Source organism: Ailuropoda melanoleuca, chromosome 12 (assembly GCF_002007445.2).
Source record: "Ailuropoda melanoleuca isolate Jingjing chromosome 12, ASM200744v2, whole genome shotgun sequence".
Lineage (NCBI taxonomy): Eukaryota > Metazoa > Chordata > Mammalia > Carnivora > Ursidae > Ailuropoda > Ailuropoda melanoleuca.
The window spans coordinates 75,370,709-75,392,499 of NC_048229.1; the positions used below are offsets into that span (position 1 = coordinate 75,370,709).

At 45.8% G+C, this 21,791-nt stretch overlaps 1 protein-coding gene and 1 pseudogene across 3 annotated transcripts; one reads left to right on the forward strand and one right to left on the reverse strand.

The window, feature by feature from the left end:
- Positions 1 to 6,518: 6,518 nt before the first annotated feature.
- On the reverse strand, positions 6,519 to 14,633 carry SDR42E1 (short chain dehydrogenase/reductase family 42E, member 1). Of its 3 annotated transcripts, none has more exons than XM_034638514.1 (3): positions 14,485 to 14,633; positions 9,763 to 9,856; positions 6,519 to 9,173 (listed from the first exon to the last, which is right to left on the reverse strand). In XM_034638514.1, the coding sequence occupies exons 2-3, from the start codon at positions 9,828 to 9,830 to the stop codon at positions 8,060 to 8,062; spliced, it is 1,182 nt and encodes a 393-aa protein (XP_034494405.1). In that variant the 5' UTR covers positions 9,831 to 9,856; positions 14,485 to 14,633; the 3' UTR covers positions 6,519 to 8,059. The 3 variants fall into 3 exon arrangements, with proteins under 3 accessions (XP_034494405.1, XP_019653604.2, XP_034494406.1); XM_019798045.2 differs by lacking the exon at positions 14,485 to 14,633 and adding an exon at positions 14,296 to 14,476; XM_034638515.1 differs by lacking the exon at positions 14,485 to 14,633 and adding an exon at positions 13,964 to 14,476.
- A 6,089-nt stretch (positions 14,634 to 20,722) lies between these two features.
- Positions 20,723 to 21,194, forward strand: LOC109489385 (annotated as a pseudogene).
- Positions 21,195 to 21,791: the final 597 nt, after the last annotated feature.

Below are 21,791 nucleotides of genomic sequence, written 5' to 3' on the forward strand. Positions count from 1 at the left end.
AAAGTTAAAAATTGAGCTACCCTATGACCCAGCAATTGCACTACTGGGTATTTACCCCAAGGATACAGACGTAGTGAAGAGAAGGGTCATATGCACCCCTATGTTCATAGCAGCATTGTCCACAATAGTGAAATTGTGGAAAGAGCTGAGATGCCCTTCAACAGATGACTGGATTAAGATGTGGTCCATATATACAATGGAATATTACTCAGCCATCAGAAAGAACGATTACACAACATTTGCAGCAACATGGATGGAACTGGAGGAGACAATGCTAAGTGAAATAAGTCAAGCAGAGAAAGACAATTATCATATGGTTTCACTCATTTATGGAACATAAGAAATAGGAAGATTGGTAGGAGAAGGAAGGGAAGAAAGAAGGGGGGTAAACAGAAGGGGGAATGAACCATGAGAGACTGTGGACTCTGGGAAACAAACTGAGAGCTTCAGAGAGAAGTGGGGTGGGGGAATGGGATAGGCCGTTGATGGGTAGTAAGGAGGGCACTTATTACATGGTGTGCTGGGTGTTATACGCAAATAATGAATCATGGAACACTACATCAGAAACTAAGGATATACTATATGGTGACTAACATAATAAAATATTATTATAAAAATAAATAAAGCCCTTTGGTGAGTCCCATCCCCTCCTTTATTCATTCAACAAAGGGGGACTAAGCACGTGATGTCACAACGCACTAGGAGGGAAGAGCAAGGAGAATTCAGGAACCTCTTACTTAGCATCTTACAAGGGAGCACGTGGCTGGTATCTGGCAGCATTTCTCATCTCCTTGTTGGAAGACAAGAAACACCTGGGGTGCACATTCCCAGCCCACGTAGACCTTCTGAATCGGGAACCGCCAGGGGAAGAGTTTGGAGTCTGCATAGAATTTGTATTGTGGTAAAGTACGCATAACACAGAGTTGTGAAATTGTTGGTTTCTGATCAATTTTCCTTCTGGTTTACTGGTTGCTTTGGCCAAACAACTAATCCGAAATCATCTCTCTCTGCTATTCTGCATCACATCGCTCCTCTGTCTTTTCTTTTTTAAAGTAAAAATGGTATATATTTAAGGTGTACAACATAAGGACTTCATATACAAACACAAAATGAAGGGATTACTAGAGTCAAGCTAATTACCTCCTCCCATACTTTTGTGATGAGATCACCTGAAATAAGTCTAGAGCTCCAATATGCCCCACGGTGGCTGCAGTTAACAATCCTGTTCTCAATAGTGGCATCTGTTTTTAACTTGGGCCTACAGTGTTATTTTCAGGGAGAGCTGGGAGCCACAGGTTTAAAGGGATGGCTAAGGGGAACAGCAGAGCCAGATGAGGTCACCTGGCTGATAAATGCATTCAGCCAATCAACAAGCATTTACTGGGCAGGTGAAGGGGCTGTATGGCGTTCTCTGGATAAAGAAGCTGACAAAACAGACATGGCCCCTGCCCTCACAGGACACCAAAATTCTGGGGGAACAAATCACTTTGTCAAATAATTTTCTTAAGAATGAGAGTTTGAACTAGATTGCTGAAAGCCCATCAGCTCAGACACGCAGGATTCTATAAAAGGACATTAGTCTGACCCTGGAAGAAGAACGCCAGCAAATGTTCGGTTCTCTGGGGGCCTCAAGCACGCTCCCCTCGGGGTCCCCACCCCCAAAGCAGAAAGCACACGGGTGAGTGGAGAATGAGTGCCCTTAGGCACCACAAAGTGCGTTCAGCTGTGCCCAGAAGCGGACTGTGGAGACTATTAGCCAAAATGTTTTGCAATTCATGGAGAAAAACCCAACTCAAAACAAACAACAGACAAAAACTTGAAGCAGAGAAGAAAATGCAGTGAGACTCACAGGACAAGATGATCCAGGATGAAGTCAGCCTTGCGTATCGCTGGGTGGCAGAGACTCGGTGAGGTCTTCAAGGACCTTCTCTTTAGCCCCTTCTGGGCCCTGGGATCTATCACTCCCAGCCAAAGCCAGGGGCCCAAACAATGTTTTCAGAACTTAGTCTCTCTTTGGGGGTAGGAAAGTCCCCCGCAGCCTTGAAGCCTTAACCTTGGGATGAAGAACCCCAGCAGGCAGAATTTCTCCAAACAGCTCCAGGAGAAAAGTGCAAGAGATGATGCTGATTGGCCCACCTTGACCAATGACTGCGCTTGGAAGGAGGGCCGCCTTCTGATTGGCCAGGTCTTGCACGAGGAGGTCCGCACCGTGGAACCAGCTGGGAATGCGTTTCTCTCACTGCAAAGGGGAGAGGGGTGTCATTCTCCAAAGCAAAGGATGCTAGCAAACAGGGGCAATTTTAATAAGACACTAACTGCTGGTGTTAGCTGCCAAGACCAGCTAACATGGGGACCATTAACCCCAGGGTGCCCAACTGGGTGAGAGCGGAAAGTAGTACTCTGCCAGCTAGTTCTTCCACCCTGCCTGTAAGCCGAGGGAATTTGGAAAAGAATATGAGATAGGAGGTGCCCCAACAATTGTCAGTAAAACAATCTACAGCAAAACAATACTGGCTTTCTTATAATTAACATGTTAGGTGATTTAGAAAAATAAAACTCTGGGGTGCCCGGGTGGCTCAGGTCATGATCCCAGGGTCCTGGGTTGGAGCAGAGCCTGCTTCTCCCTCTGCCACCACCCCTCCCCCAGCTCGTGCTCTCTCTGTCAAAAAAATAAAATCTTAAAAAAAACAAACCAAGCGATCTTTTCCCCCCTAAGGCCTACTCTGTAGCCTTAAGAAATACTATAGCCTAGGTCATTTGGTGCCAGAATTAGTCATTTGGCCCCCAGGAAACTGCGGTTTTAACATGGTAACCCTCTGACACCCATGTTTAGAACAGCACTAAGGGAATGAAGTATTTCCACAGGACTGAAAAGGCTCCTCTTCCTTTTTTGCCGATGTAGGCAGTTTTGTGTTACCTTTGGTTTCCACTGCAAGGGCCTTTGTCACATGGTATGATCCTCCCACACGCTTAGCAATGACCACCCAGCTATTTCTTGGAAGCGGTGGTTGGGTGCCCGCTGGTTCATGCCCAGGCGTCTAGAAGCACCCTGGTGTTCACAAGCATAAACACGGTTTCGCAGCTTTATGCAGGTTTGGGGATTCAATCCAACGTTGAGGGAGGGGTCAGGGCAGCTGGGAACCGTAGAACTAATGGGATTCCTTAACTGTGGCATCTCCTGACCTGGGAAAGGAAGAGCATTACCTTTCAGAAAACAGACTTGACTTCTTTAAAGTGGTCTGTTTTCAGCTGCGATGTGGAGATAACTCAAATAACTTTCCACTCTGCCCACATCCCTCGCCCTTCCCTGCACTTCTTGCAGCATATCTCAGCTCCACCACACCACATGGAGCATGACCTCACTTATTTGCTAGATCCCAGCTAAGCTTGATTTAGTCAACACACGATGCTACTATGGTAGCTATTTTTCCCAGTCAACAGATTACAAACACTAATGTATGCACCAGAAAGGAGCGCTCACCCTCAGAAGGACAAATAACGTTCATTAACAAATACTGACTGAACTCCTGTCTTGTGCGAGGCCTTAGGGATACAGGAGCTTACAGCCATTAGACAAATATTTGCACCAACTATTACAGTTGTGGTAAAGGCTGTAAAAGAGAAGTAGGTGCTGGGGCGCCTGGGTGGCACAGCGGTTAAGCATCTGCCTTCGGCTCAGGGCGTGATCCCGGCGTTATGGGATCGAGCCCCACATCAGGCTCCTCCACTATGAGCCTGCTTCTTCCTCTCCCACTCCCCCTGCTTGTGTTCCCTCTCTCGCTGGCTGTCTCTATCTCTGTCAAATAAATAAATAAANTCTGTCAAATAAATAATAAAATCTTTGAAAAAAAAAAAAAAGAGAAGTAGGTGCTATGAGAGTTTGTAGCAGGAGGACCACACCTACACTGTTGGGATCATGGAAGGCCTCTGGAAGAAGAAAGCTGAAGCTGAGATGTGAAATAAACCTTAGGCGTCCAATGGGAAGGGGCGTGAGAAGCTGGGAAGCCAGAGCCTGCAAGAAGCTGGTGCAGTTCAGGCACAGAAGGGAGTATGCGTGGAGATGATCTTGAAGCAGTTAGCAGGACCAGAGCAGGCAAGGCCTCCCTGGGGCTCACACTAAGGATTTTCAGCCTATACCTGAAGAGAGTTTTGAGCAGGGAAGTGATATATATTTACATATAGGATCACTTTGCTTGGCCTGTGGAGAACGGATTGAAGGAAGACAGGAGGGGATGTGGGTGGGAGAGAACGGAGGATATTATTGGAGACTAGGGGAGAAAGGTAACACCTGTTCACTGGACAACGTTGAGGCACGAGCAGAAGTTAGTCAGTGGGCTTCAAGGGGGGTTAGGTGTGTCAAGGGGAAGCAGGGATTGAAGATTATCCCAGATTTCTGGCATAAGAAATTCAATGCATACTGGTGACATTTACTAAAGAAAGAAACCCTGTAGGAATTTGGAGGGATGGTGTGGTATGCTGATGAAGAGATGCACGAGACATACCCAGGTGGAGATGCCGAAGGACTTGGATAGATGGATCTGGAGCTCAGAATGGTCTGGGCTGGTACTCTGTTTAGTAGTATGTTTTTGGGATAGAGATGGAAATGAAAGCCAGGGGCTTGGATGAGATCAGGGGCTTGGAGAAACTATGGTTTTAGAAAAGGTCTAGTACTGGGCACTGAAGCAATCTACCACTTACAAGTGGAGTGGAGGAGAGGACAAGGAAACTGATGAGATTTAAGAGTGTGGTAGCAGGCTCCAACATGGCTGCCAGGGATTTCCTACCCCCTGGTCTTTGTGTCCTGGGTAATCTCCTCCCACATGGAACAGGGCTAACCTGTGCAGCCAATATGGTATTGTGGAAATGACAGTGCACGACCGAGGTTGTGGCTATAAAACCTTTTAAGACTTCAGAGAGATGTAAGGTGGTACCTAAAAATGTTCAAATAATAAAGCTTGTTTAAGTGTCTTAAGGGTATTGTCCCACAGCAGCCTGAGCAGAAGCCCGAGGCAGAGAAGGACTTACCTCAAATAAATTTGTGGGTGTGGCTTTTGCCTAATGGAGTGAACTGGAATAAGACTCCCAGGAGACACATAGTGTTCAAAATAATTATATTTGCTGTGACACTACCAGCTTAGACTGAAAAGAGACACACTACAAAATGTAAAGAGGTCTTTGGACCTCCCAGATTCTACTGGGTGGTAGCAGGCTGAGAGAACGATGTAGCTGTAAATATAGGCTACCTTTTAAGGAAAAGGAAATATGACTCAGAGGATGGAACCAAGAACCCAGCCTCCAAGATGGCCCCCAACATTCCCCACCTTCTGGTATTCACACCTTTGGGTACTTCCTTCCCACACTGAATAGGACTGACCTGTGTAAACAGTATACTGTGGAATTACAGTGTGTGGTCTTTGTAGATAAGTCATGAAAAACATTATACCTTCCACCACGCTCTTGGATCTCCTGCTCTGGGGGAAACCAGCTGCCATGTCATGAAGACATTCAAGCAGTCCAGTCAATGGAGATGCCTACATGGTGAGGCACTGAGCCTCCTGCCAACAGTCATGTGGATAAGCCAACCTAGAGGAGGATCCTCGGGCTTCAGTCAGGCTTCTGGATGACCGCAGTGACAGCTATCATGAGATGACCTCATGAGCGACCCTATGCAAGACCAACCTAGTTCAGCTGCACCTGAACGCCTGACACATAAAAACCGGGAGATAATGTTTGTTGTTTTAAGATCATATGTCTTGGGGTAATTTGTTAAGATGATATGCATCAGGGTAATTTGTTGTAAGTCTTGAGGTGATACAATAGATAATACAAGGAGAAAGACCAAGAGTGAGTTCATGTACAGTGAATGAACTATATGTTTCAAGGAGACAGTGGACAAGTGTCAAACGTTGCAGCACAGCCAAATGCCTCACACCTGGATAACAACAGACCCCACATATCCATCCTGAATTTCATGTGGATGTCTTGATTGTGGAAAACAAAACCCCCACTATACTCAGTATACTTGGTGTAAGAAAACAAAGAAGTATCTATCATTCTTTTAAATGACGTCCTTAAAAACATGTTTTGAAAGTCTGCGATACCTCTCAATGACAGTGGATAAATGTTTTACTGAACTTACCCACTCCATCAGTGACCTCGTGTGGACACGCCATGCCATTAGCAGGCTGTCAGTCAATAGAGGACAGGGGAACTGACCCTGTAGCACCCATGCTATTGGGGATGCCACGGGTGCTCACACAAGTTAACTCCACACTAAAGCAAAAGCTTCTTAAGATAGGGGCGCCTGGGTGGCTCAGTCGGTTAAGCATCTAACTCTTGATTTCGGCTTAGGTCATAATCTCAGAGTCGTGAGATCGAGCCTCACGTCAGGCTCCGCGCCGGGTGTGGAGCCTGCTTGGGATTGTCTCTCACCCTCTCCCTCTGCCCCACCCCCCACCAAAAACACTTTAGAAGAAGACTCCAAAAACAGTTTACCAAAAATGAACACTACCACCACCTCATATTTATGTTGTAATTTATATATTAAAAGTACTTTCAGGACATCTTATTTTATTCTCACAACAAACCCTGTGAGGCGAGTGGTGGGTTTCTAGAAAAGGCAAATACAAGTCATTCCTATTTCTGAAATAAGGAAACTAAGAGGTTTCAGTTACTGGATTAAGGCCACACACGGTATCTTCATTCATGGTTGCAGGTCTTCTGGGACGAAGTTGAGCACTTTTTCCAAAACATCCAGGCAGCATTTACCAGGGGCTATTCATCTAGCTTCCTCTTTCTTCAAATCATCTCAACACAACTCTAATGTAACCTTCGGCAGCAATCTATCTGCCTTCTGCTTTAATACTGTCTTTTCTGAAGCTGGAATCATGGAATGGGTAAAGATTCTGTCTTTTCACTTTGGTTCCTGTGCGACAGCACACCTGAATGTCTTCCATGGCAGTCCTCGGGGGGAGGGGGGCAGACAAAAACACCATTGTTCAAAACATTCTTCACTGGAAGTTGCCTTCCAAAAACCCAACTTCTTCCCGAAAGAAAACCAGTTTATTAGTTGAGAGTTATGTTTCATTTTTAAATTACAAGTGGCATCATTAGCTCGACCATCTTCCTTAATCAGATCTGTAGCTGTTCCCTAAACTTCAATCTACGCTCAGAGACCAAAACTTAACACTGAGTATATTCAAACCTGCTTGTTGAAGACTCTGAGGGCTTACCACAAAGACATTCCAGAAAGGTTAGTGGCAACAGCACCCTCTGAACAGAATTCCGAGGAAAAAAACCTTCCTAAGGAATAAAGAGCAACGATATTAAAAAAAAACAATGGCTTGTGTGTGTTGAGTGGAACTTTAGATGTCTTGTCTGATCTAATCCTCAAAAGAATCCTATGAGGTAAGACAAAATTCTGTTTGTTTCAAAACCAAACATGACTATGTGGTCACACAGGTGCACCGCCCTTATATCATAAAGGGCAAAAACTAATTCCTAAATCCTACAGGAATGAAGAGTTACTGCCTCTCGACAGCCACCATCTCCTCAGAGGGTCGGTCTACAGGGATCTGACCCAATTTGGTGTTTCTCACACATTTTCAAGCCTGTTAGTGTTTTGCCATTCCCATATCAGTGCACATTTTAGTCTATTTTCAGTGAATGCAGAGTGCAGGGAACAGAAATAAGTACATTTTGGCTCAGAGAAATTCAAGACCTTTCCAAATTTTCTCAGTCTGCCTCCATGGCTCCAATATGACATCTACTGTACCCAAGTAAAGGAGAAGGAAACAAGAAACCACACTGCAAACTTGTCTTTGCTTCTTTTTTTCTCCCAGCAGGATTAGTGCAAGAAGGTAAGAAATGAAGACTTAATCCAAGAATATTCTTAAGTAGTAATTTGAAGAGCCAAAATTTGCTACCAGATATCTATTTCTATCTACCTAGATATCTACATATATATATATATATAGATATAGATCTAGATAGATATTTAAACCCGTATTTCTTGAAAACCATCTCAGCAAGTGTGATCAGCTCCTTATTTCGAGTTCCCTCACAGTGACAGAACCACAGAAGCAGGCAGCCATGTGAGAACTGCTATAGCCAAGAGAAGGACCACCAGGCAGTCCCAAACAAGACATTCAGAGTCACGACTCCCAGGACTTCTGCCATGACCATGGGCTTTAAACCATTCTACTACTTCCTGGAGGTCAAACGGCTGAGCTTCATAACCGAGCTCCTTCTTGGCCTTCTCTAGGCTAAAGTAATGTGTGACGCCAGTTTTGTAAACTTCTGTGCGGGTGAGGAAGGGCTGGAAGTTGTAGAATCGACCCAAAATGAAGTGAACCATTTCTGTTAGGAAAGCAAAGCAGTAGATGAGGGTCAGTGGCAAGCGGATAGACGGGAATGTGTAGCCTAGGCCCTCAACCAAAGGCCGGAAGAACTCAAAGTTGTTCACGGGTCTGCCATCTGAAACGAAGTAGGGCTGTCCAGAGGCAACGTGGCCCTTGTCAGCTTTCAGAGCCTCTGAGGCCAGAATGTGAGCCTGTACCAAGTTATCCACATGGACAAATTCAACCAGGCTCCTAGGATCCCCATACACAAACTTGAACAGACCCCTCTCGATGTAGCTCACTATCCTGGGAAGGTGCCTCTGTTCTCCAGGCCCGTAGATGCCGGCTGGCCGCAGAGCACAGGTTCTTAAGACACCGTCACGTCTTACCAGGCTGGTACCATCGGCCTCCAGCACCTTCTTCTCTGCAATAGATTTGGTCCGAGAGTAGTGATCGGGATGGAGGTGAAGAGGTAGGTAAGGCAGAGATTCATCTCCATTTCTGATAACTTGACCTCCAAAGATGACATTGAAAGTGCTGGTGTAAACGAATCTTGGCACTCCTCTCCTCCTGCAGACCTGGAGGATGTTGTCTGTGCCCCCCACATTGACTTCTTCAATCAGGCTCCGATTCAGCTGCTCCCGCCCTGACATGCCGTAAGAGGCAATATGGTACACACATGTGACATCCACATCCTGGAAGGCTTTCTCCACGTCGGAGAGGTGGCGAATGTCTCCATGGATAAACTTGATTCCTTCTGGAATGGCATGAGCAGGGCTGCTGATGTCAAACAGAATCACATAGAATCCTCTCTGGTTCAGAGCACAGCCTAGGCTGAAATGACAAGAAGTAAGTTAGATCAAATCGCTAGTAAGCTATGCCTAAGGAAAAGTACATAAAATAATTTACCAATCAATGTGGGGCGGATCCAAGTCTTCTGGGCTTATCCTGAGTCCCTCACTTTAGAGGCTGAGTAAAGCAACTCTTACTTACATAGGTGAGTATGCAAATATTCAAAACTGAGGGTCCACCCATTTACTCAAATTACACCGAGAGGCTATGTCTTCTCATATGGTGACAGCCACATGTTCCATTTTCCCCCCGTTTGAGAAACCACCACCCATTCTTTGGAATATTTATGAATAACAGAGCTGCAAAAGAGTAACTATTATTTTTAAATGTTTTTGGTGACGTCAGTTATCTCCCTCATTTAATATCTTTACAAAGAATTTTTCTTAAAGTAGAATACATCTGTAGTTCTGAATTTCAGCCTCTGAGCAGTGGCAACCTAGTTCATTTCTGGTTTAACACTATTCAAACAAGTAGAAGCTGACACTATATTCATGTCATCACTGAAAGCTCGATATTTTCCAGCAACTACCAGTAAAATAATTCTACGGACATGTGTGATGGATGCACTGACCGGAAACCAAAATAGCCACCTCCTCCTGTAATGAGGACAGTTTCCTTTGGAGATTTTTGGAAGTCCATGTGTGGCAGTCAAAAGATCACTGGACCTACAAGAAAGAAGTATGTGACACTGTTAGTGACCCCCCCGCCCCGAGCCTACTGCTGCAGCAAAAAGGGGGCGCTGATAATAAGCTCACAGGCTTGTGAAGAAATGGCCAACATGACGGCCACTCCACTGATGCCATTTCTCCAATTTCCTTTTCTTCAAGCCTAAAGTCCGGCGATAGATTGTTCTATTACATTTCCACATACCCTGATTACACCTCTCAAAAGCACAGGGTTGCAAAAGTCCTGACAAGTTCTTCTGGATGAGCGTACTGAGTCCATCAGCTGGCCCGGAAAGCTAACCCGCCCATCATGCAGCCATCAGTTGCTGTGGCGGCTACGGACGCTGTTTCCAAACACAGTGGACGTGAGTCACTCATACTGCCACCCGGACTTCTTCCCTTCAATATCTAGGTCTGCTTGAAGGTCACTTGCTCCATCAGAGACGCTTCTCTGATCCCCCTAAAAGAGCTCCCCTTACCTTACATACTGCTTTGTTTCTTCACGGTACATTTCACTACCTAAAATTATCTATCTACTTTTTTAAACGATTGTGCTTCTTCCAGCAGAACGTAAGTTCCATGAGAATTGAGACCTTCTGCCTTTTCCACTGGCACGTCTGTACCAGAACCCAGAACAGGGCAGGTGCTCAACAAATACTTGTTCAAATTACGGACAAATTTTGAACACTGTGAATTACATCCAATTCAGTAAAATTACAACGGGCACAAATGATGCAGGGCCCTGCAGGGTATGAGAGTCATCCTTATGTTTGTCAACAAACACTGCTATTTTCCTTTAACTCATCTTCTAAGAAATTCTGGATTATGGAATGAAAACACAAAGCTAAATGAGACTTCCTGCTTTCTGGAACTTATGATGGAGAGCCTTTTGCAAATATCTAAATTACAAGCCAAAAAGGAGAAAACAAGGTTATTGTTCTACATTGATGTAAGCAAGGTGCTGTCGGAGCACCGAGGTGGGTGTCGAGAGAGATTGATTCTGAAGGGCGTAACAGAGAAGACTTCACTGAGGAGTGGACACAGAGCTGAATCAGGACAACAGGAAGCTTTAGGCGAGCTGAGATGAGGCAGAGAGTTACCACAGGCTGAGGGAGCATCATTAATGAATGGAACAGTAATAGGAAGGCTGTGCTGGGCAATTAATATGGTGACTCCACTGTGGCTGGTACGGAAACTGAAGCTGAATCACCGAGTAGCTGGTGATTAAGGTGGGAAAGATGGCCTGGGGTCAGCTTTGAGACACCTCTGAGTTCCTGGTGGGGAGTGTAGATTCTATTCTGTAGATAGCTGAAAGCCTTTGTAGGTTTACTGAACAGGCATGCTATGCTCCCTTTGGTCCTTGCCAAAGGTCAAGCCTTCCCTGGAGGAGGGAGAGGCTGGAAACAGCCAAGAGTCTCAGTTAAGTGTGATGGGACTGGGCTAGAGGCTTAGCTGTGAGGAATAAATGCCAGTGTGCTGAGCTGAAAACAGGACAGGAGCTGGCCAAAAACTGAGACCCCTGTGGACAGCGTCCAGGTGAGGTCTGAAGGGTGTGTGGCCATTCACTGAAACAGCTCACACAGGTTTTAGAAATGTTCCATTTGGTTAACAGACGTTCTATTTTGATTAAGAGAATGCCAGATAACAAAGTTTAAGATATTCTTAGTATCTCCACAAGAATTCCACGATAAGGGATTCAGAAAATGGACCAGGCCTCAGAGCCCAATTAAGAAAATTCCATCATGGAACACTACATAAAAAACTAACGATGTACTGTATGTATGTGACTAACATAACATAATAAAAAATCAAAAAAAAAAAAGGAAAATTGAAAACCAGATTAAAAAAATAAAGAAAATTCCAGAAGAAATTCTTCCAACTCTCTAATTATTCTTTGTTTTTAAAATTGCACATTCCAGTGCAGTCAGAGGACCACAGGTCAGCCATGGCTCACATGCACATTAGTCATGCTGGGAATGTACAAATTCAAATTATTAATGCTTCAGAGTACCTGCCAGGCCTATTCATGCTACTCCTCATTACCTTCCAGCTAATTCCACAACGATCTGAAGCAAGAATTTATATAACTGACCTGAACAGGAGGGTCAGATGAGAGAGGTGGCAATAAGTAAGGAAAAAGTAATGATTTAGCAAGACAAACAGCAAGGAAAAGAAGCCTGTCCACCAGGTGTGTAAAACCTTCACAGGTTACCAGCCATGAGCATTACCGCCAGGAGCCACCTCCTCCCTTCCTTGCTCCCTACATCAATAAGCATAGGAAAAAAATGCAGTAGACACAGTTCTCAGAAAACTGCAAGAAACCCCCAAGAACACTAAGCCAGAAGGGAGAAGAGTAGACACAGTTTTTCTTCAACCAGCTGCCTGATCTTTACACACTTCATGGCTTCTCTTTTATTAATTAGTTACCATCTGATTCCTTCTGGGGCTGGGCACTCAGACCCACGTTGATAATCACAATTGCTTTAAGTCTCTTTCAAAACCCAGCTTAGTAACTGCTTTCCTCTGGGTGGAGGGTGAAGGGTCACATCTGACCTGAGCAGTCATTCTAGTGGATATGGGTTAAAGTTAAGTACAGGATCCAGAAAAAGGAATCTTAATTACAAACAGGAAAAAATGAAATTTAAATCCGCCTGACCTCTTGATAATACTAAGATAAAAGTGAGGGTAATAAAGTTGATATCTCACAGGGAATTTATGAGAAAACTCATAAAAATGACTATGGGTACTTTAGATTTGCAAAGACCTAATTAAATGCTAAGGATCAGTAATAAGAACCTTAGATTAGCCACACAGCTCCTTCATCCCATGAGTTCGAGATGATGACGCTACGAACCCTCTGGTATTAGAATGCAATAAACACATGTAGGTGCCATGGAGGCCAGAACAGATAGGAGAACTGAAGACTGCTTTCATAAAAAGAAAATTTTACTATGTTTGCTTCAAGGAAGATAAAAACAGCTCCAAGTGGTTTAACTCTGTGGTGGAAGGTTTTAAATTACTACCCGAGTACTACCTAGAGGCAAAAGTTACCATGTTCTTACTGTATTGAGATCAGGAAAATACATTGAGCCGAGACGGTTTAGAAATAGTGCTGTTCAAATTCCACACGTGATATGAAAATTGTTTTTGCTTAATATAAAGCAGTCAAAACAATAAAGATGAAGTCAGTAAAGATGATAAGGGGAGTAACCCTGATGCAGGTAAAAGGGATGTGAGGTATACAACCTACAAGGCCAAACACATTTGGGAAGGAAATTAGCTGAAGGCATAGCACTAAGTGGAAAGTCAATATACCCCACGGGGTACCATCGTGGTTACCAGGGGCAGGGGTTGGGCGAAATGAGATGTTGGTCAAAGGGTACACATTTCCAGTAAAAAGACAGAATGGGTTCTGGGGCTCTAATACACAGCAGTATATGTGACTACAGTCAACAATACCTTACTACAAAGTTGCCAAGACAAGATCTTTAGAGCTCTCAGCACACCCAAAAAACTAATGATGTAAGATGCCTGAGATGTTAACAAACCTTACTGTGGTTATCACTTCACAGTATAACAAATCATCACATTGTACACCTTAAAACTACAGTGTTATGTCAATTACCTCAATTAACTGGAAGAAAAAAAATCTTAAACTCCAGGCCCAGAACTCGCTGTAAGGGGGTCAGCTAGACCCAGGGCTTGAAGCTGGATGTGCAGCACTCCCCAGTCTGGGTTTTTTAAAAAGATTTATTTATTTCAGAGATTTGGGAGAGGGGGAGATGGCGTTCAGTGGGGAGGGGCAGAGGAAGAGGGAGAGAGAAACTCAAGTAGACTCCGTGGTGAGCACAGAGCGCACGCGGGGCTCAATCTCACGACCAAGAGATAAGACCTGAGCTGAGACCAAGAATCCAAATGGACTGCGCCACCCAGGCGCACTCCCCTCGCCCGCCCTGCCAAGGCTGGGCTCTTAATCATGCGAGTACCGCCCCCCCCCCCCCGCGGGGTTGGGACAATGCAGTGTTTACTTAACCACCTTTACAGTCTGTCAACCTGGTACCTCTGCTACTATTACTTATCATTTATGTTTTGTTTAAATCTATTTACCTTTTAACAAGAAATACATTCATTTTAAGTGTGAACCTCACATTCCTACTTTAACTGGGAAACCAGAATCGTTTGTGGTAAGGGAAGGTAATATTTCCGAGAACTAAGATGAAATCAAATCATCAAGTCTAGCTAGATACAGATGCCTGATGAAAACGAGCTTGGGGTCTGGTCTTACAAAAAACAAGAAAAAACAAAAAAACTCTCCAGCGGCCAATGTCTGAGGCCTCCGCGACATTCTAGAAAAAGCCACGGCGCTTCTGGCTCCTTGGGAGCCCACAGAGAGCTGGAAAAGGGGGCAGGTTCCCGCCACCAGGGTGGGCGTCACTCACTGCTGCGCCCAGTGCCACCTGCTGCCGGGCCGGCCACCGCGCGCAGGGACAGGCGGGGCCGCGCACATCCGCTCTCGGAGCTCCCGCCGGCCCGGAGCTCCCGCCGGCCCGGACCCGGACCCGGACCCGGACCCGGACCCGGACCCCGAGAGGCGGAGGCGGCGGCCCTCTCGACCCCGGCCCACTCACAGCGGCAGAAGACGGCAGCGACTTCGGAGAGCGACAGGCCCGGCGCCCAGGCCTCGCGAGCCCGCCCCCGCCTCGGCTCCGCGCCTACGATGTCGAACCGGCCTCGGAGGGCCCCTTCCGGGTCTCTCTAGGAAGGCCGGAGGTGTCGGCATCTCTATGATGTGCAGGTTTCAAGTCCCTGCGCACCCGGTGCTGGGCCAGCCGGTTTGCTCCAGGAATCTCCCGTACGTGCCCAGCCCGTCTGTTCCAGCTTCCAGCTTCAGGGCCACATCTACTCTTATTTCCGCCTCCAATTTCTGATTTTAGACTTCCATCTCCGTCTTTGAGTACACACTGTGCTGAGCAGAGTGCCTGATAAATGCGGGGAGGGGTAGGGGGTGTCTCAGCTCAATCAATAGTGCTTGGATGGATAGATGGATAATGGATAATGGATGACGGATGATGGATGAGGCTCCATGAGACTCCTGAATATTCACTCTGCATGTGGATTTTAACCCTCTGTCTCTGAGTTTCCACATTTATGTGTGTCCATATGTTTTCCAGTGTCCCTGATTTTCCCTCTCTTTTCCAATTCCAGCAGGTGTGAGGGGATGGCAGTGGGACACCAGTGGCATCTGCCGCACACCAGACTCCTATAATGCTGTGCTTTTTAAGCTTGCTCCATATTGAGGTTGCTGAGGAGTGGGGTTTCCCTCCAATCCCAGTGATTTCCTCGGGCACAGCTTCTCAAGTGTCTCCTGAGGAAGTGGGTTATGACACGAGCCCTAAAGAATGAGTAGGAGGTGGCCCAGGAAGAGAAGAAAGGGGCATTTTGGTGGAAGAAATAACAGGGCAAAAGTGTAGAGTCAGGATGGAGTGTGGTATGTCTGAGGAATGGAGAGGTGCTGGCTATGTCTCTGCTGGGAGGAAAAGGGAGATACGGGTCTGCATATTACTCAGACACACTTTGAGGGCTTCCTTCTGCCCCTCGAGATCATTTCTCCAGGAGGTCACACTTTCAGGGTTGGCGGTTTTCAAGCAGAATGTGTTGTGATCATCTAGGAGGTGTCATAACTAATGTCTTACCTAGAGCAGAGTAGTGAGCGTGAAGCAACGAATAACTTCCCTTTCTAGTCTTTAGACTTAGAGTATAGCAAGGAAGTAAGAAACAGACCTTGGAGTCAGAGCAGGGGGGATTTGAATGCCAACTCTGCACAGAGCAGTCCTGAACTGACGAGATGAGGTGAGGTCTGTGACCCCTACAGATACTTGCTGGGCAATGTTAGCTCCTCTTGCTACAGATCACCTTTAAGACGACACGTGCGAAATGTTCACACCTGCATTATTCACAGTAGCTCCAAATAAGAAATAATCCAAATGTCCATCAATGGGTGAATGGATAAGTAAAACGTGATACATCCACACAAACAATATTATTCAGCTGTAAAAAGCAACCAAGTACAGACCTTCCTTGCCTTACAGTGGGGTTATGTCCTGAGAAAGCCATCGTAGGTTGAAAATATCCTAAGTCAAAAATACATTTACATCATCTAACCTATTGAATAACGTAGCTTAGCTGAACCTACCTTAAATGTGCTCAGAATACTTCCATTAGGCTACAGGTGGGCAAAATCATCTAACACAAATCCTGTTTTATAACAGAGTGTTGAGTATCTTGTGTAATTTATCAAATACTGTACTGAAAGTGGCAAACAGAATGGTTGTTAAGTGGCTCAGTTGTTTATCCTTGTGATCGTGTGGCTGACTGGGAGCTTTGGCTGCTGCTGCCCATCCTTGTGAGAGAGGGTCACCCTAAATATTGCTAGTATCGCTAGCCTGGGGAAAAGATCCATATCCCAGATTCCGAATTCAAAGTGCAGTTTCTGCTGAAGGCGCATTGCTTCCTCACCATGGTAAAGTTGAAAAATCAAATGTCGAACCATCCTAAGTGTTAGGTCAGGGGCCATCGTATTGACACATGCTACACCACGGATGAACCTAGAAAACGTTGTGCTCCTGTTTTTATTAGCCAGTTTCAGAAGCCAGTCACAAAAGACCACATACTTCATGATTCCATTTATATGAAATGTCCAGAATAGGCAAATTCGTAGAGACAGAAAGCAGATTGGTGGTGGTCAGCAGCTGGGACATGTGGGGGGTGCAATGAGGAGTGAGTGCTAATGGGAATAGGGTTTCTTTCTACAGTGATGAAATATTGTGATGACTGTACAACTCTGTGAACACTAACAACCACTGATTCGTAAATCACCCTTTCCATGGGTGGGTTTTTTGATATGTGAATAATACAGCTCAATAAAACTGTTATTTAAAAAAGATTACACTATGGGACTCCTGGGTGGCTCAGTCGCTTAAGCCCCTGCCTTCAGCTCAGGTCATGATCCCAGGATCCTGAGACTGAGTCCCTCATCGGGCTCCTTGCTTAGTGGGGAGGCTGCTTCTCCCCTGCCTGCTTCTCCCCATGCTCGTGCACTCTCTCTCTCTGACAAATACATAAATGAAAGCTTTAAAAAAAAAAGACTACATCCACAATAATGTCTGTCTTGTTGCAATTGCAATGTCATTTGAGCAGGAGAGAACAGGACCGCCAATCCCACTGGCCACGCCCACAGACGCAAGTCCTAGATGACAAAATCAATACAGATAAGAGATGAGGAGCCACTTAGAGAAGTAGGCATACTTCTCCTTTCCACCATCCCCATATGTCAGCTTTGCCCCCGGGCCTCTCCTCCCATCTTCCTCTTTCTCAGGGCAAGGAGAAAAGAGTGCCAACCACGAGCAAAAGTGGGGTTTGAATAATAAGTGGCTTCCAATTAGCGGCCTTGAAAACCGAGAGTCGACTTGTATTAATTTTCATGATCAAATTACTTCATTTTGTCTCTCTTCTAACTGCTAGGGTAATTTTATGCCAGGATTATTTTAGTCATTCTAATTATGCAGGCATCAATATTTAGTGGGTGTTTACCTAACCCACAGCATACCCGAAGGCGTTCCTCCCTCAGAGAGCATGGCAGTACAATATGATATGAATAGGTATGCGCGGTGCAGAGATGACGTTCCTTTTATTTCTCCCTCCTCGTTTGTAAGGAGCATTCAGGTGGCGTTTCTTGGAAAAGCAACGTGTCTCCTATTCAGCTGCATCTACAAAACTAAAGGCAATCCTGTGAGTGCGACGAGTTCATTATATGACACGAAATGCCATTCTTGCACAGATGTTTCATCAGGGATTCAGTTATGCAAGACAAATTAACATTTACCATTTGTTAGATTTTCCTTTTTGCAAAGAACTTCTCCTTGCTAGTAGCCTAGTATTTGAATTTCTGTCCCTGGTAGTATCACTCTCCCCCTTTTCCTTCGGAACCCCTTCTCCTTTGACTAACACTCCCCTGTTTATGCTTGTCTCTGTCTCTTCCTCCTCCATCTCCTCCTCCTTCATCCCCTCCTCTCCATCTTCTTTCTTTGCCTCCTTTGCACTTTCTTCCCAGCTCTTAACTAGGTAAAACCCAAGATTCAACCTCCAGCTTTCTTTCGTTCTCCATCTGCACCCTTTGCTTGAAAGAACTCTTTAGTTATCTTGGTTTCAACCCTTAACCCTGCACGAGGGACTCCCAGACATATATGATCGTGCCCCTGGGAGGTATTAATGGGGACCCCCACCTGTCTGAACCTCATGTCCACAGGTGTACTCCTTATCTCCAGCAACACCCGGCACTGGCTGTCATTTTGTCATCCTCTTCTTTTCCTTCTCTCTCGTAGCCGTTTACGTTTGCCTTGGAAAATATCTCGGTCTCATTCTCTCTTTCCATTACTTCTGCTTCCTTCCTATTTTCCTGAGGCCTCCTGACAAGAGTAACACCCCAGGGTGTTGGAGTGTTAATTTTGGTCATCTTCAGAGTGTGAATATCTCTTAGAGACAATCCATCCTGAGGCCAGGCTGCAGAGCTCCCTTCTCACTCCCTTCTTCCCCTCCCAGTGTCTAAAAACACCACTCTCATGGGACGTCTAGGTGGCTCAATCGGTTAAGCATCTGCGTTTGGCTTGTGTCATGGTCTTGGGGTCCTGGGATCAAGTGCCGCGTCGGGCTCCCTGATCAGCGGGGAGCCTCCTACTCCCTCTCTGCCTCTCTCCCTGCTTGTGCTCTCTCTCTCCGTCAAATAAATAAATAAAACCTTTTTAAAAAATTTTAAAACACCACTCCCTCGAGTCCTGTGGAATGAGGCCAAGCTGAGCGAGAGTAGGACACAAAATGGGGCAATGCCAGGGCACCACATGGACCACAGGACTTGGGAATGTGCAAGGAAAGAGAGCACGGGGAGAGGCTCCTGCCTATCAGTGGGGTGGCTCTGTGGAGTGGCCGCTGTCCTGCCATTCAGAGACATCTGGTTTAACCAGGTGTGCTCAGAGTTGGGTGAATCAAAACAGTTAATTTCGATACAAATGCCGTATTGTGAGTGTTGTATTTTTGCTAAAATAGTTTAATCTTATCAAGTTTCTTAAGTAGGTTTTACAGCAACTTTGTAACCAATTTACCTCATTCAACTTCCGGAAGAAATCCATCATCCTATAATTGGCAAAGCCATTCCACCTTGCCAAATCAATCAGCCAAATCGAAGTATTTGAGTTCTTTCTGAGTTATATGCCTCCAATGACAACGATCAGTAGTTAGGAAAAAAAATTTCATTTTTCATTTTTTAAAAGATTTTATTTATTTATTTGAGAGAAAGAGAATGAGTGCATGAGCTGGCGTGGGGGGAGGGCCAGAAGGAGAGGGAGAAGCAGACTCCCCGCTGAGCAGGGAGCCTGACATGGGGCTCGACTCCAGGACCCTGAGATCATGACCTGAGCCAAAGGCAGACGCTTAACTGCCTGAGCCACCCAGGCGCCCCTCCTATTTCATTTTAAATATCACCCTCGTGACAACCATTTTACTTTTGGTAGCTAGATGACCGATTGTAGAATTTGTTGTTGCCATGCATTTGTTGCTCAGGTTATTTTCATGGGGAAATGTGGAGCATGTTAAGGGGGAAAGGAAGTGGGGACAGGGTGCATTGAGCAGGAGACCTTTGAGCGAGGACACATAGGAGGAGGGAATTAGGCAAGTTGACAAGAGCATTCCAGGCAGAGGGAAATAGCGGAGCGAGGCTACAAGGCAGGCATGTGCTGTGGGTTTGAGGAGTGGCGAGGAGGCCCTTGTGACTACAATGGACCAAATGAGGAGACAGAAGTCAGAGATGTGGTCAAAGAGCTACAGGGGCCCAAACACCCAGCCTTGGGGCCATTTAAGGCGATTTTGGCTTTTACTCTGGGCGAGATGGGGATCCTTTGGTGGGTCTGCAGCAGAAGGGTGGTGTGACAGGATTGAGGTTATACAATGATTTCTCTGGTGCTGGGTTGAGAGTAGACAGTGAGGAGCCCAGGGTGGCATCTGAGGGACCTAGCAGGAGGCTCTTGCTACAGTCCACGCAGGAGGTGATAGCGGCTCGGACCGGGTTAGAAGCAGCAGAGTGGTCAGGCACCGGGTATATTCCAAAGGCAGAGCCGGCAAGATTCCTTCATGGACTGAATGTAGGTTGAGTCAAAGAGCTGAGTCAGGGGAGTCCGACGGTAGTGTGCTGGGCTACTAGAAGGAGGAAGCTGCTCTCACTGAGATGTGGAAGGCTGTGGTAAAGTGCTTCTGGAAGGTGCTTGTTGGGAGTGGGTCCAGAGTGAGCTGTGAAGCGAAAGGCCATGCCACAGTACGGAGAGGAGGAAGAGGAGGGGGTTAAAGAGAGAGTGAGAGAAGCTCAAGGAACCATCTATGAGGTCAGTGAAGTCCACTGTGGTGAAGAGAGGAGGACATAAAGGACCTTCTTAGTAGGTAGAGTTCCTGTCACTGTTTCATGCACGGTGGTGATTGTGTTAGTCTCCATAATAAACTACCACAGACTGAGTGGGTTAGACAACAGAAATGTGCTCCCTTATAGTTCCAGAGACCAGAAGTCTGAAATCAAGGTAGGCACAGAGCCGTGCTCCTTCTGAAGCCTTTAGGGGAGAACCTTCCTTGTCTCCGGCTTTTGGAGGCTACATTTTCCTTGGATTTGGCCATCTCCCATCTCTGCTTCCATCTTCACATGGCCTTCACCCCATATTTCCCTCGGTGTTTTTCTCTTCTATCTCTTATAAGGATTCCTGTTATTGGATATAGGGTCTACCCTAATCCGGAATGATCTAATCTAAAGATCCTTCACTTCCTTTCACGAAGATGGTGCCGAAGCTGAAGAAGGAAGCCACTCTCCCTCCCAAAGCGGAAGCCAAAGCAAAGGCTTTGAAGGCCAAGAAAACAGTGCTGAAAAGCAACCACAGTCACACACACACAAAAGATCCACAGGTCACTTGCCCTCCTATGACCCAAGACACTGCGCCTCTGAAGGCAGCTCGAACATCCTCACAAGAGCACCCCCAGGAAAAACAAGCTTGACCACTATGCCATTATCAAGTTCTCCCTGATTCCTGAGCCAGCCATGAAGAAAACAGAAGACAACAGCACACTTGTGTTCACTGTGGACATCAAGGCTAACAAGCGCCAGATCAAACAGGCTGTGAAGAAGCTCTAGGACACGGACGTGGCCAAGGTCAGCACCCTGATCAGGCCTGATGGAGAGGAGAAGGCATATGTCCAACCGGCTCCTGACAATGATGCTTTGGATGTTGCCAACCAAACTGGGATCATCTAAACTGAGTCCAGTTGGCTAAATCGAAATCTAGGCTTTTTCATCATAAAAAAATAAAAAAGTTAAAAAAAAATCCTTAACTGAATTATATTGGCAAAGACCCTTTTTTCCCCAAATAATGTCACATTCACAGGTTTGTGGAGTTAGGACATGGACATATCTTTTTGGAGCCACTATTCACCCCCTTACGGTGATGTACATGGTTCTTCCACCCATCCCTTTCTCCCAGGCCCAACTCCCAGGTCATTAAAATTAGGAGGAACTTTGCTACAGTTGACTTTGCTGCTATACATTTTGTTTTGCAAATAGAAAAGAGAAGTTGAGTTTCACACTGAGTTCAGAACGGTAGAGAGAATCAGTGACTGACATGAGGCAGAAGCAACTATGAGAGGTCTCTAGGATTTCGAAGAATCTAGGCAAGGCTTTGACGACCCCAGGCCACAAGATGGGGAATTCGAGCCAGTCTTAGCTGGATCCCAACTAGGAAGTTCCAGCTGGTATCTGTGTTGTAAGGACATAAAATGTGATCATACGACGGATTCTTCTACTTTGTAACCTGCTCTCCTTGCTCAAAAAATATTGCAAAGATTTTCTCAAGTC

Excerpts from the sequence above, each read along its gene's own strand:
- SDR42E1 (XM_034638514.1), bottom strand. The coding sequence starts at position 9,830 with ATGGACTTCCAAAAATCTCCAAAGGAAACTGTCCTCATTACAGGAGGA. Across the intron at positions 9,174-9,762 it reads GGTGGCTATTTTGGTTTCCG|CCTAGGCTGTGCTCTGAACC; the intron begins GTCAGTGCATCC and ends TTGTCATTTCAG.